Source organism: Emydura macquarii, unplaced genomic scaffold, assembly GCF_026122565.2.
Source record: "Emydura macquarii macquarii isolate MOO-44397 ecotype Brisbane River unplaced genomic scaffold, CSIRO-AGI_Emac_v2 contig_561, whole genome shotgun sequence".
NCBI lineage: Eukaryota > Metazoa > Chordata > Testudines > Chelidae > Emydura > Emydura macquarii.
In genome coordinates, this window is record NW_027130698.1 from 12,386,476 (window position 1) to 12,399,968 (window position 13,493).

Consider the following 13,493-nt stretch of genomic DNA (forward strand, 5'->3'; position numbering starts at 1 on the left):
CTCTCACAAGCCTTAAAACAGTTTCTTGGTAGCATAAACGGTTTCCATCTGTGGATATATAGGGTCAGATCCCAGCTGGCGGAATTTGTCATAACTTTCAATGGATCTATGACAATGTATGCTACCAGTGAGGATCAATGGAACTATGACACTTTTCACCAGGTGAGGATCTGCCCCATAGTTTTATTAATGGTGGAAGTCTGACAAACACAAAGAGCTATATTGCTCCATTGATGGTTGCCGTTAAATACAATTCCCACACAGTGGTAACTGGGAGCTGGATTATAGCTGTGTTTTAAATGGTGACTAATATATATAACTATCTGACTTATAATTCTATATAACCTAAAATAGTTACCTTCGTAGATCATCAACCCTTTATCAAAGGATCTCAAATCAATAAATAACATAAACATTCTGTAAACAAAAAAAATCAATACTACTCACAATTACAATGTTTTGAATTACATTTCACACCGTTACAGTTGTGGGGAAGCTTTTTAAAACACATAAAGAGCAGTTAAGTGCCCACTTCCCATTGATTTGTCAATGGAAGCGGGATGTCGATCTTCTATTTATGACTTTAAACAATAAGGCAGGATCGTTTTAACGTGAAATTCATACGTTTAGCCAGATGTCTGGATAGTGATGGAAGTCAAACCATAGTATTCTTTCTGACATACTTTCCGATCACGTAACATTTTTACAATAGAACATGACACAGGATATTTTAGAAACAACCAGTTCCAGTCATAAAGGCAGCTTACGGGTTACCTTGAACTGTTTTGTTAGCCTTAAATAAGCTAGAGGTCCAGTGACATGAACAAGTCCATAGTAAGTACTCTGCTTTGAAAATGTGCTCCATAGTTTGGAACCTGTTCTCTGTGATATCTGTAGAGAAGCAAATCACTTACAAATGTTTGAAGCTTGGGTGTGTAAACCAATACTTACACTTTTGTTTCTTCCTCTTTCCCAGTGGTATTTGACGACTGCGAGGGGAATGACAAGTTGAACTTTGAAGTTTCTAACCCAGACTTTAAGGTGGAACCCAACGGATCTTTAGTTGCACTGAAAAATATAACTGAAGTTGACAGAGCTCTGTTCATCCATGCCCGGTCTGCCCAGGCTGAAGATATGGCAGAAGTTCTGATTGTTGGCGGGAAAGAGAAGCATGGCTCTTTAAAGGTAACGAAAGACCAAAGTTCAGGATAAAATGTCTAGGAGAGTAGTCAATTAAATGTAATTAACATCTTAAATACTAGACAGCTTTATCTCCTTAACAGAGAGATGTCAACAGACATAAGAATGGCCATCCTGGGTCAGACCAATTGTCCTTCTAGCTCACAATCCTGTTTTCCGACAGTGGCCAGTGTCAGGTGCTTCAATGGGAATGAACAGAACAGGCAATCATTGAGTGATCCATCCCCTGTCGTCCACTCAGCTCCTGGCAAACATAAGCTAGGGGCACTAAGAGCATGGTGTTGCTTCTCTACCCATCCTGGCTAATAGCCATTGATAGACCCATAATTCAAGTATTATTTTAATATTCTGAGCTCTTGAAATCGGGGATGTTGTATGATACTGAGTCACTGCATATTTCCTAGTCACCGACAGAGAACTGATAACACCAAGAATGAAGGTCAGATATTAACAAAAGATCCATTCAAGCAAAACAGCCCTTCCGCAAGGCCACAGGCCAGCTTTGTTGAGGGTAATTTGTAAGAGGCCACATTGTAATAACCATACTGGTGCAAGCCAATGGGACTCTGCAACCACAGTATGACCCTTACTGAGCATCTGAGAAGACTTACTGTAAGATGTCATTTAGGTCCTACAAATCCTTAACATTCACTGGAAATCTAAGAGCGACCAGTAATGAATTCCAGCCTATGGATCTTTAATTTTTTAATATAGGCATCCTTTCTCCTATGTCCTAGTGTGCATCAATGCCTATACCAGTTATTACCCCACATTTTGCAGTCTCTCCTTTACATGCTAAGGATTTTTGTTCCATTTTGTCCATGAAATAGTACGTCCTTTCTTTTTCACCATACAATTTCAATGTAATCCTAAAATGATGGGGGAGGCGGGAGGGTAATTGATTGAAATGTTTACTTCATACACAACAAAATAACAAAAGAAAAATTGATGTAGCCTTCATTTCTATGCCATGGCATTCAGCAAGTAGGCAGGCATGACAGTGACTTACAAGACAATTAAGTCAGGTACCTTTACAGACCTATAATTTAAAGGAACTGAAAAAGCCATAATAAGGAGGGTTATAAAGAGTGACTGATCCAATGTCTTATTTCAGTATTTAGGCTTTTGGCTGCGAGCACATTCATTATATTTCCATCAATAGCTATAGTAGTTTAACGTAAATCTTTTTTTTTTTTCCCTTTTTTTCCCTTTTTTTTTTTAAATGCTAGCTGGACAAACTTTTAAAAGTCAATGGCTGAGAGAAAGGTTTTGCTTTGCATTTTAAGCTGAGCTGAATGTGAATATAGATTGCTGGAGAAAACAAATCGCATCAGAATAGTGTGAGTGGAGGCGATTGGAACGTTTTCAACTCAATGCAATTTTGTCCAAGCCTTTCAGTTTCAATGAAGGCTACGTCTACCCAGCAAGCAGAAACATGTGGCAGTGAGTCCCCGAGTCCAGGCCTGCAGACTCAGGCTTGTGCTGTGATGCTAAAAATGGCTGTGTGCACATTTGGTCTCAGGCTTCAGAACCTGAGCTCCAGCCCAAACATCTGCACAGCTATTTTTAGTGCAGTAGCATGAGCCTGGCAAGCTGTAGATTCGGGCTCAGAGACTCACGGTTGTGAGTTTTTGCTTGCAGTGCACCCTAAGTCTCCTTGAGAGCAAGCGAGATTCTCTCTCATGCTGTGGCTGGCTAGTTAGGGCACTGGCCTAGGATCAGAGATACCCAGGTGCCAGTCCCTGGTCTGCCTGACTCAGTGTGAGGTGGGAAGAAAATTCCAGCCTGAAGTAGGGGCTTGAAACTAAGGTCTAGCATCCCAGAACAGAGCCCAGACCACCAGGCTATAAAAGGCATTCATACACACACACTCGTGCTTCCATTTTGTGAAAACGTTCAGAAAGTTTGGTGCCAGCTGGGAACAAAAACAAATGTCGAAACCTGGAAGTTTGCCGTGAAATGCCCATTGTGTCCTTCAGTCCGCTCTAACTGTGAGACTAGGGATGGGCCCAGATCCAAACGACCATGAATGCTGTTGTCAGATTTTCAGCCAGTCTTCAGGGCCCAGTCCTTATGTGAAAGTCTAATTCTTTGAGTCACATCCTGAAGTTGTTACTCAATTTTTATTCAGTTTTCCTGACTGAGGCAGCCCTTCCATTGTCTTCAATGGCCGTTTTCCTGTGAAAGGTATGACCTCAGGGTCTGAGCCACTATTTTTGTGAGAAACTGGAGAATCCTTTGTTCTCAGAGAAAAGACTGCTGGCACAGGGTGTGTGTGTGTGTGTGTGGCTGTGCGCTGTGCGCTTAACTTAGATCTATCAGTGCACCTGGGTCCTCAACTGATATTCAGGTGGTGAGCTTAAAAGCCATCAATCTCACTCCATTCATAAACAAAGTTTGATCTGAACTCTGGCCCTGATCCTGGGCTCTGCTTTGTGCTGCTCCCGTGGAAGAAAACCGCCTCAATCTGGCAAGTCCAACTCGTAGCTGATCTCCCCTTCATAGGTGGATCCTCAGAGAGCTACCTGTAGTGTCTCCTGCACCTGCACTCATCACCCTTTTTTATAGCTGCTGGTGTAGGGGACATGACTGGGAGACAGGGCTGTGACAAGGATTTCCATTCAAAATGGTAATCCTCACTGTAGTGAGGGCATTGGTAACTAGTGGTTGCTGTATTCTGTACTATGTAGAGGAAATCTTTCCAGCCCTCCACCTCTGAGAATTCCCCATTTATGGCTGAGAATCAGTCTCAGGGCTCATGTGTTTAATCCAAGCCTTTCTACAGAGGGTTGTATTTTTTTAGCCAACATTTCAGTTATTGTTTGCCTGTTTAAGTCCAACACAGCCTGTTTTGTTTTTCTGCATGTCAAACTCAAGTAGAATCTGAAGATTACAGTGTCCTATCTGAAGTGATTTTATGATAAATTTGAACTTAATCCTTAGCGCTACAATCTGAATGCGGCAGCCTGGAAACAGCAACACAGCTCCATCTGTGTACGAGATGAATTTTGGCTAAGAATAGCTCAGATTGGAACCTTAGCATTTTTTGTATAACTCTGTAGGGTTAAGATAAGTGTATGCTAGAGCAGTGCTTCGCATGCAGTACTTAGTACCTTGCTTAATTAGGGGATAAGTAGTTATTAAATATTTCCCCACTGCCTGTGACTGCAGTTTCTTTTTTTGATAGCTTGTAACCTTCATCTGTGAAATCCCATTGTTAATGGTTCTAATAGCAGAATCTTGACATGTTGAGAAAGGACTGACAACAATGGGCTATATAATATACTGACTGGCAATCTGCGTAACCAGAAGAGAGATTGAGCAAACCCTAAACCTTAGAAAGGGTGATGGCTCCTGGTCAGAGTTGAGATGGCTACTGGAAAGATTTAAAGGAGGCATCTGGTGTTTTTGGATGCTAGCGATCTAAGGGCTTGATCCAACCCCACTGAAGCCTGTGGAAAGACTCCAGTGACTTCAGTGGGAGGTGGATCAGGTCCTAAGTGATTCAATCAATGAGTGATTTAATTAAGCCATTCAATTCATATCCAAAACACCACCAGTGAGTGCAAAGATAATGTCTTCTTTCTTAGTGGTTCTGTATCTTTGACACATAGCTGCCTACTTTCTTATCAGGAAACATTTTTACTTCTCTTAGTTCTCAATAGGCAACAGCTTCATATTAGCAAGATGGAGGCTATTCTACCTCCAGCATCATCAAGAAGATTATCAATTAGATTCTGATTACAGACTCTTTATTGACTAGGAGAGGGGGAAGATGCAAAAATAAGTTTGATTTTTGCCTCTGCAACTTTCTTCAGAGGTTATGAGTGTATGTGTGTCTGTCTATATAAAACATACATATATCTGTATCTTATGGAGGGACAGTATAGTTCCTCCATTCTTAAGGTTGTAACCAGATTCCATTCTAAGTCCTCCCCAATAACTATGGCTGGTAGCATTGGTTTTATCTGTCTTAGGGTGTTCTGTAGCACCCATTGCTGTAGTATTTAAGCATTTTCCGTGTATGCTAAGTTTGAATGGCTAGGTGTCCAATGGAGTTCATGGAGTCTTCTGTTTTTTCCTGGTAAAGGGGGCTTTTCTTGTGAGATGCATTTATAAGGTAGTCAACATTACAACTGTGTAGGAATTGGAATTTCTGTCCCATGGAAAATTTCACATAGTCCCAAAAATGTTTCATGCCAAAGCAGAATGGAAAGTTGGACACACAAGCTTCCCATGGGATGGACATTTAAAAAAAATCCATTTCAGAAGAACCAAAATAGATTATTATTATTATTATTATTATTATTACTGTTGGGTTTTTTTTAAATTTCCATCCACAAGTCCTTGGCCTCCCAGGCTGCTCAACACCACAGCAGACTGCCTGGTGAGCTGCAGAGGAGCGAGGGGACTTGGGTTCCCTGGAGGCCATCTGTGGTAGGGTGTATTCAGCCTTTATGATTCCCCTGCAGTCCTATGACATCCCATCCCAAGAAGCAGCAAGCTGAAAGGAAAAGAGCAAAGAAGGTTGATCCTCCCCTCTCTTTTTGGAGAGTCTATGCAAAGCATCTAACTTCACAATTAAACCCAAGGCCTAGGTTAATTAAAATCAAGTGCAAAAACTGAGCAAGAAAAAAAAATAGACTTACTGATATTTAAAAAATTCAGCTGCATTATTGGACATAGCAATTGATGTGATCTTTGACCTAAATCCAAAGCTCACCTAAGTCAATGAAGAGAGTCCTGGGACCTTTATGAAATCTCCATAGCACAATGTGCAATATACAAAGTCTGCCTTGTCTATTGCATGCTTTTGAAAATCTATGGAATTCAAGGAGAAGTTGAGTGAAAATGGGACCCTTTGTGGATCATGGATAAGCTCTGTAAGGTGGCAGAAGGCATAGGAACCTAGGGAAGTTGTGGCACTCCGAAATGATTAAGAACAAGGAGCCTCAAAGGACTCTGGGGACCATATGGAGCTCATGAGTTTTACAGGCCAGTGGTATTGTGGATCAGTCAGGTACTGAAAATCAGTGATAATTAAATGGTAGTGAGGGGATAAATACACTGCTTCTAAACATAACATTTAGCTGGCAACATTGTGGAAAGCTATTCACTAGCCCTGTATTTTTTAAAAACAGGGAAACAAATAGACAAAGGAATGTCATTGTTTAAAAAAGACCACATTAAATGTCTCATTCAGTCCATGGCCTCTGATGAGACTATTGACAGGAATTCCAATTTCTATCTCTTTCTCTACTTACAAGGTCCTCATCATCACCATAGTATCCGAACACCCCACAGCCAACTGGATTCTTATGATCATAACACATCTGTGAGGGAGGAAAAGCATTATCCCCATTATATAGATGGGATGCTGAGGCACAGCATAGATTGTGATTCACTCCAGGTCACCACACGAGACACTGTGGCTGAGCCAGGAATTGAATCCACATCTTTCAGGTCTAAATACAGTGTCCTTCCTCTAGACTATCCTTCCTCACCTACTTTGATTATATTTTTAGTGAGGATACCCCATGTACAGTAGGAACTGGGCTGAAACCACAGAAAAACTTGTATTTTTTCATGGCAACACACTTGGCAGTGTTTTGACAAATTTGGCCCTTTTTCCACAGCAAAAGGAGTTATTTAGAACCTTTCTTTGCAGAAACACACATACTGACAAAAGAAAAGCAAGGTACTCAGAGTCTGGCTCCAAAGCGGTCAAGAGAGCAGGCTGATTGTCACAAATTCCAGCTCAGGGATCTCATACACAAGAATGAAATGATTAAATGGAAACTGTCAGCCCTTCAGGACTCTCTTCAGGCACCTGATGGGAAAAGAAAAGAAGAGATGAGAGGGAGGAGAGCACTCTGGGACAGCATTTATTACAGGAGCAGAACTTAGAAGAGTCTCTGGGAGTAGCTGAGAAAGAAGGAACAAAGTTGCTGCGGTCAGGCTACCCTATACAATTCACTTTGACTGACTGGGTCTGCAGTATTCTACACTGCCTGCCGTTTCCCTATTTTAAAGTTTCTTTTTTCAACACTGTTGGTTTTATATGTCTGTTACCTATAATGTTGAGGAAAGGCAGTACACTGGGACTCTAGATCTTGGATCAGAGCTTGGCAGTTGTACTTTGGCAAGTCGCTTCACCTTGTGCCTCAGTTTCCCTATCCATGGAATGAGAATAATTATTCTTAGTCTTCAGCACTTTGAGACCCATGGTTGAAAGGCACTATATCAGAGCTAGGCTTTTGTTAGGAAAGAGTGCTGTGTTTTGGTCTGAAGTCACCAAGGTGAAATTCAATGAAGACGAGTGCAAAGTACTGCACTTGGGAAAGAAAAAACCAGACATACTACAAAATGGGGAATAACTGGGCAGACAGTAGTACTGCCAAAAAAGATCTGGAGGGTATAGTTGTGGAATCATCCCTGAGTTACCCCTGAGCCTGACTGAACTTGATTAGTCATCCCTGAGCCAGAGACTTTGATGAGTCATCCAAGGCAATTATGATAGGCCCCATGCCATTCAACCAGGGTTCAGCCAATCCTGAGACAAGGACCTGCTCATGTGATCCCAAGGAACGTATATAGACTCCTAGGGGGATAGTTTCTCGAGTCTGCTCACCATTATTTTCTGGCTTGGAAGGTTCCCATTGCCTGGTAGCTCTGATAGAGTGCCTGTGCTCCTGCTTCAGTTCCAGCCAGACCTTGCTCCTGCTTGTAAATCTACTCTAGCTGGGCCTTGTTCCTGCTTCAGCTCTAGCCCCTACCTGTTTCCACACTAGCCAGCCCCTGCTCCAGCCTGCATCTGCTCCTGCCTCAGCCAGCTGCCTGGCGATTCTGGTAATGGATCATGAACTGAATATGAGTCAATGCGGTGGAGTTGTGAAAAAAGGCTAATATGATTCTGGGGTGTACTAATGGGAGTGTCATAGGTAATACACGGGAGGTAATTGTCCTGCTCTACCCAGCATTGGTGAGGTCTCAGCTAGAGTACTGTGTCCAGTTCTGGGCCCCATCCTTCAAGAAAGTTGTGACAAACTGAAGGGAGTCCAGAAGAGAGCAACAAAAATAAGTCATGTTTTCTAAGTCTTTTGTGAGAAAAGGTTTAAAAAAAATAGGGGTGTGTTTTAGTCTTGAGAAAAGAAAACTGTTGGCTGGTCCCCGTCCCCTACCAATCTTCAAAAGTGCTAAGGGCTGTTATAAAGAGGATGGTGATTAGTGGTTCTCCATGTCCACTGAAAGTCGGACAAGATGTAATGGACTTAATATACAGCAAGGAAGATTTAGGTTAGAAATTAGGAAAAGTTTTCTAACTATACAGCTAGTTAATCTATGGACTAGACTTCCAAGGAAAGTTGTAAATTCCTAATAATTGGAGGGTTTTTAAGACCTTGTTAGACAAACATCTGTCATGGATGATTTAGGTTTACTTGGTCCTGCCTTAGCATGGGGAACTGGACTAGATGACTTCTCAAGTTCCCTTCCAGCCACACATTGCAATGATCATCACCATCATGCTATGGTTTCAAACTGAAGCGCATTTTTACTTGTGATTTCATTATCTGCTCTGCCTATGTAACACCAAAAGGTTTCAAATTTTGTTTATATCAGAGAAGGAATGCTGAGGCCTTAGACCCTAGATATATGACTGTTTATCTCAGTATTGATAAAAAAGGATCGATATTCTTGTTATAAATCATGATTCTGTAATGGAAAAAAATAGGAAGAAAAATGAATACTTAAATCAAGTCATTTTGCAATATAACTACTGTAGGTTACTTGAAAGCATCATAAAGTACCAACATCTGTGATATAACCAGCAATAGTTCCCAGCAAGGAAGATTAGCATTTTTTTCAACGTCATCAGTTCGGAGAAAAATTCCAAATGAGTTGAAAATGACTGTACAAGTGTATGAACTGGACTCTCATATAAGAGATTGACAAATAGGCTTGCTGATTTTCATTTTATTAAATTCTGCATGCAGCAGTTGCTTCAAAGAGGAGTATATACAATGCGGTATTTTACATATCATTTCAAGAGACTCCAAAAATATTCCTAAAGCCCCAGTGCTCTATTAATATTGATAATACACTTATGAGTTCTTATGCTGATCAGAATGATATGATATAGAAAACTGCTTCTTTTCAGAAAAGGTTGAGATATTTCACATTACAACATAAAAAGGGTCCATTAGATTTTCAAAAACGGGTGGTTGTTTTTTAATCCTCGACAAAAAATCTTTGTGTTTCTGTTTTAACAGAGAGTTTAGACACAAACACCAGGATTAGATGAAATATGACATTTCTTGTATTCATTGAAACAGAATGTTTGTCATACTCTTCCACTAATGTGTGAATCTGTATGAGGCTCACAGAGCACTTACGTTTTCACGTGAAGTCATAGGTGTATAGGTGTTGGTATCTGGATAGTATTTTTTGTTAAACAGCTTTTCTCCTGTTTATGGCTACCCATTGAATGATTTAAGTGAAAAACATTTTTGGCTGAGATCAACTTCAACACCCCTCTGACTACATTATCACATTTTAATTTAGTTCCATGAATACAACACCTCATTTCCAGCAGTGGGTAATTCAATAATGTGTTCCACTTGTTTATTTCTATGTGTACATTTATTAAAATCCCCATTGCAGATCTTGGAGTGTTGTAAAATCATTATACAACATAGAGTTCTCCCTAAATCCTCCTTAGCCACTCAAACTGTTTTGCACCCAAAACCTTAGTCAAACACTGTTCCTCTCCTCCCTGAGACTGATCCAAAGCCCACTGAAGATTATAGTTTCTCACTGACTCAGTAAGCTTTGGATCAGATCCTCTGTGCAGGAGTTTGAACTACTAGATCCAGATAAGTGTGGTTCTGAGAGCTTGTCTCCTGGCTCACAGTCCGCTCCATGGCTGACCGAGAGATGCTCTTAGCAGTGTACATGAAGTAAAAAGGCTCCACTGTGTACCGACCACATCTCTGACTTCTCCCTCCACTCATCTACATCACTTCATCAGCTATCAGTGGTGCTGATAGCCATGTGCAGATCCTTAGCACTTGAGTGCATTTCTCCTGCAAATTTACACTACTGAACAGATCCAGATTTCACATACATTGGGTCTGGAATATGCCCTAACAATGTGCCATTTATCTCAGAGTGATCGTGGTGCCAAGAGATGTGGCAGCTGCTATAGTAACAATTGCATTTTATATTGAATGGCAGAGTAAAGAACATGATCCACTGATGATTCTGATTAACTTATATTCCATTTTTGAGCAAAGTATTTCTAGTCGCATCTCTCAGTGTACGTGTAAATGCATAGATCAAATGTTGTTAGTTAACTTTGCTCCCTTTCCCTTCAATGCACAACTCTGGCATGTAAATGAGAAGTAGTTAGTTATTTAAGGATTGAAAAATGGTCTTATAGACTGGAAACATGAATAATTCACTTTGAAATGATAAGCTGTTGGCTACACTGTATGTTCTGTGCTTTCCTAGATGAATAATCCATATTCTGATTTTATATGAACTAGAGATGTACTTATCCTAGGAGAGGGACTTTGTGCTTGTCATTAGCAAACAGAATCCAGACAGAATACGTTTTATCTGTGATTTAAAGGCAAAATGAAATTATTCGGAAATAAATACAAATAATTATTTAAAAGCCACAATCAGTGACAGAGTAAATGGATAGAGTGAAAAATTACAGCAGAACATATTCCAGTATTAAATATTTAAAAATCACAATTCCCTTTACTCACCAGCTAGGACCTGAGTATAAAATTTTGTGTTTCATATGAAGAATCGATGCTATCTATACACTATTTCACTGTCAGATAGCAGCTGCTTGCTGTGCTGTAGGTGTGGACATCTATTTTTTACAGGGGAAATTCAGAAGCCAAAGTTAAGTTCCTACACAGTAAACAAACACTCTCTCTACTTCTTAAATGCACTTAAATGCAGACCAATTCTGTGCCCACTGGAGTTGATGGCAAAGCTGCCATTTACTTCATTGGGAGCAGGGTTGGTCAAGGATTGTACCGTCTGGGTAGAATTCACCCCCATGCAGAGGGCTGGGGAAATACCCATGCGCCATTTAGGTCCCATTGAAGCATTATTATGAGGGAGTACTGGGATCTGAGTGGAGCATAGGTCTCGTGCTGCTTCTTTGCTCTTTTGCTTTATCCCCCCTCTTTATGATTTGGGGGAATAGCCTTTTCCTGTTTAAAACTATTTAAAAGGCAACAGTTCACATTTAGCAGAATAATAACAAATTATTCTGTTTTGCAACAGAAATCTTCTCAGGGCAGTACTGTTATGAGTCCAACCAGAAAGAATTCCTTTGATGTGAGGAAGACTATATCACCCTAATGTAACATTTGCCTCTTCAAGGGGGGTCATTGTGTGGACTGTCAGGAAAACCAGCAGTGGCTCCTTTAAGGGTCACTCCATCGGGGATTGTAAAGAGGGTCTTAGCAGGGCGTGGGCATCACCTCAGTGGGGCTCAGGTAAGCCATTGGCCCCTGTGCACCTAAGGGAGGGTATATAAACTCTGTCCCTCCTGCCTGAGTCCCTCTCTTACCCAGCTGGAATGCAGTTGTGGCGCTTAATGTCTCGTACAGAGAGGAGACAACCCCCTTTCTGCAGCCCCATAACTCTTGTACAAGGGGAAGGTGATGGGATCCCAGCAATGGGTTGGAGATGATCTGTGGAGGGGTGCTGGGCTGATGGCAGCCAACCACCAGGTGGAAATGATTACAGAAGGAATGGCAGTCTGCACTGTATGAATGACAGAGAGATGGTTCCTTGATGAGTTAATTTAATAAAAGTTGTGGCCTAATTAAACTCCATCCCTAACATCATGTCTGTCTTACTGCATATGTGGGATGATGTGTTGAACTGCTAAGATTTATAATGACGATGTAGGGAAATCTGCTCTAGAGATGTGGAGAATATGTAAAGGAATCACTGGGGAAAAGCTTAAACTTAAAATTCATTCCAGTAACTGGGGGATGTGAGAGGAAAAGCAACAGGCTGAATGTGATTTACAAGAATGGGGAAAAAAAAAAAACCAGCCATAAAGGATAAGATGTCCATTAAGATGTGTAACAACGTCGTATTTATAAAGCAGTTTGCATCCTTTAAGACTCTAAAAGTATATCCATAAGAGTGTGTGTGCATGTATAGATAGTGCGTATCTACATACAGAACTCTGTATAATATAAAGTACTTGTGTAGACGTGTTTTGTATATATTAATGTGTAAGTGGTGAATCACTTCATCACTGAAATGCAGTCGCTTTTGTAGTGGGGGGTTTTGGAAAAGGACACGGGGTCCATACTCAGAATTAAAACTGCCATGAAATCTTTAATGTCCACACAGAAAAGATAGTTTTAGGTAGTCCTGTAGAGAGAGACTGGAAAAGAGACATGACAGGCTGGTTCCCTGCAGAAGCCATGAGAGCACCTTGGAATAGATGACGAATTGTTCCAGTACTTCTCTTTTGGTCTTCTCAGACAGACAGGAGCTAAGCCATTCAAGAGTGATCCCATCAATCCTTGTTGGAGTCCACAGTCGCTTCTGCAGTGACTCATAAATGAGATTTTAGTTGATGATGTCCCAACATCAATTATGCTCAGACTCAAAGTAATAATTTTTGAGATCAGAGAGTCCTGAGGATTCTTGATGTTGCTGTAATTGTCTTACCACAGTCTACTCCATAAACTTCCCCAAATAGTGGAGATTTGAAACAGGGCAATAATTGGAGAAATTATTCATGTCAACAGATTTCTTGAATATAATAGGTTTCTCTCCTTCATGGAGGGATCGATAATAATGTCTAATAATTACTCCAACATCTCCATGTTGGTATTTACCAGCCAAAAGGAGCAATTATTACCACAGCACCTATCTTAGAAAACATCTGCTGCATCAGTGGCCACCAAAAACAAAGAATACTCTGCGTTTGTCCTCACCCAAAAATACGGCTGTCACGAAGACTGGCTGTTCATTCTGGGTCTTGGCAAACATCTGGTGCTGACCTGATTCTGTCACCATTACTCGCGTTCATCTGTACCTGATTCTACATGTATTCTCATGAAGTCAGAGGGACTACTTGGCACAGTGAGGTCCTTTCCATCAAAAGAGTGACCATCAAAATTCAGTATGATTTGAAATCTCACAATAAGCAATGCTTGTCTCTGTTACTGGATGCAATCACTCTGGAGTTGTTAACCATCCAGATCTTCACTTCTTACATAACTGCAACTGAATAAACATTT

General features: G+C 40.8%; 1 protein-coding gene across 18 annotated transcripts in view; it reads left to right on the top strand.

Annotated features, from left to right (window-relative positions):
* CDH13 (cadherin 13) overlaps positions 1-13,493 on the top strand; it is a 689,068-nt gene that overhangs the window by 243,935 nt on the left and 431,640 nt on the right. For all 18 annotated transcript variants that reach the window (XR_010918351.1, XR_010918352.1, XM_067540161.1 and 15 more), the window contains one exon: positions 977-1,185. Coding sequence is in view for 16 of the 18 variants with exons in the window: in XM_067540161.1 (XP_067396262.1) it covers positions 977-1,185 (209 nt within the window). In the remaining 2 variants the exon portion in view is untranslated. The remainder of the gene's footprint in view (positions 1-976; positions 1,186-13,493) is intronic.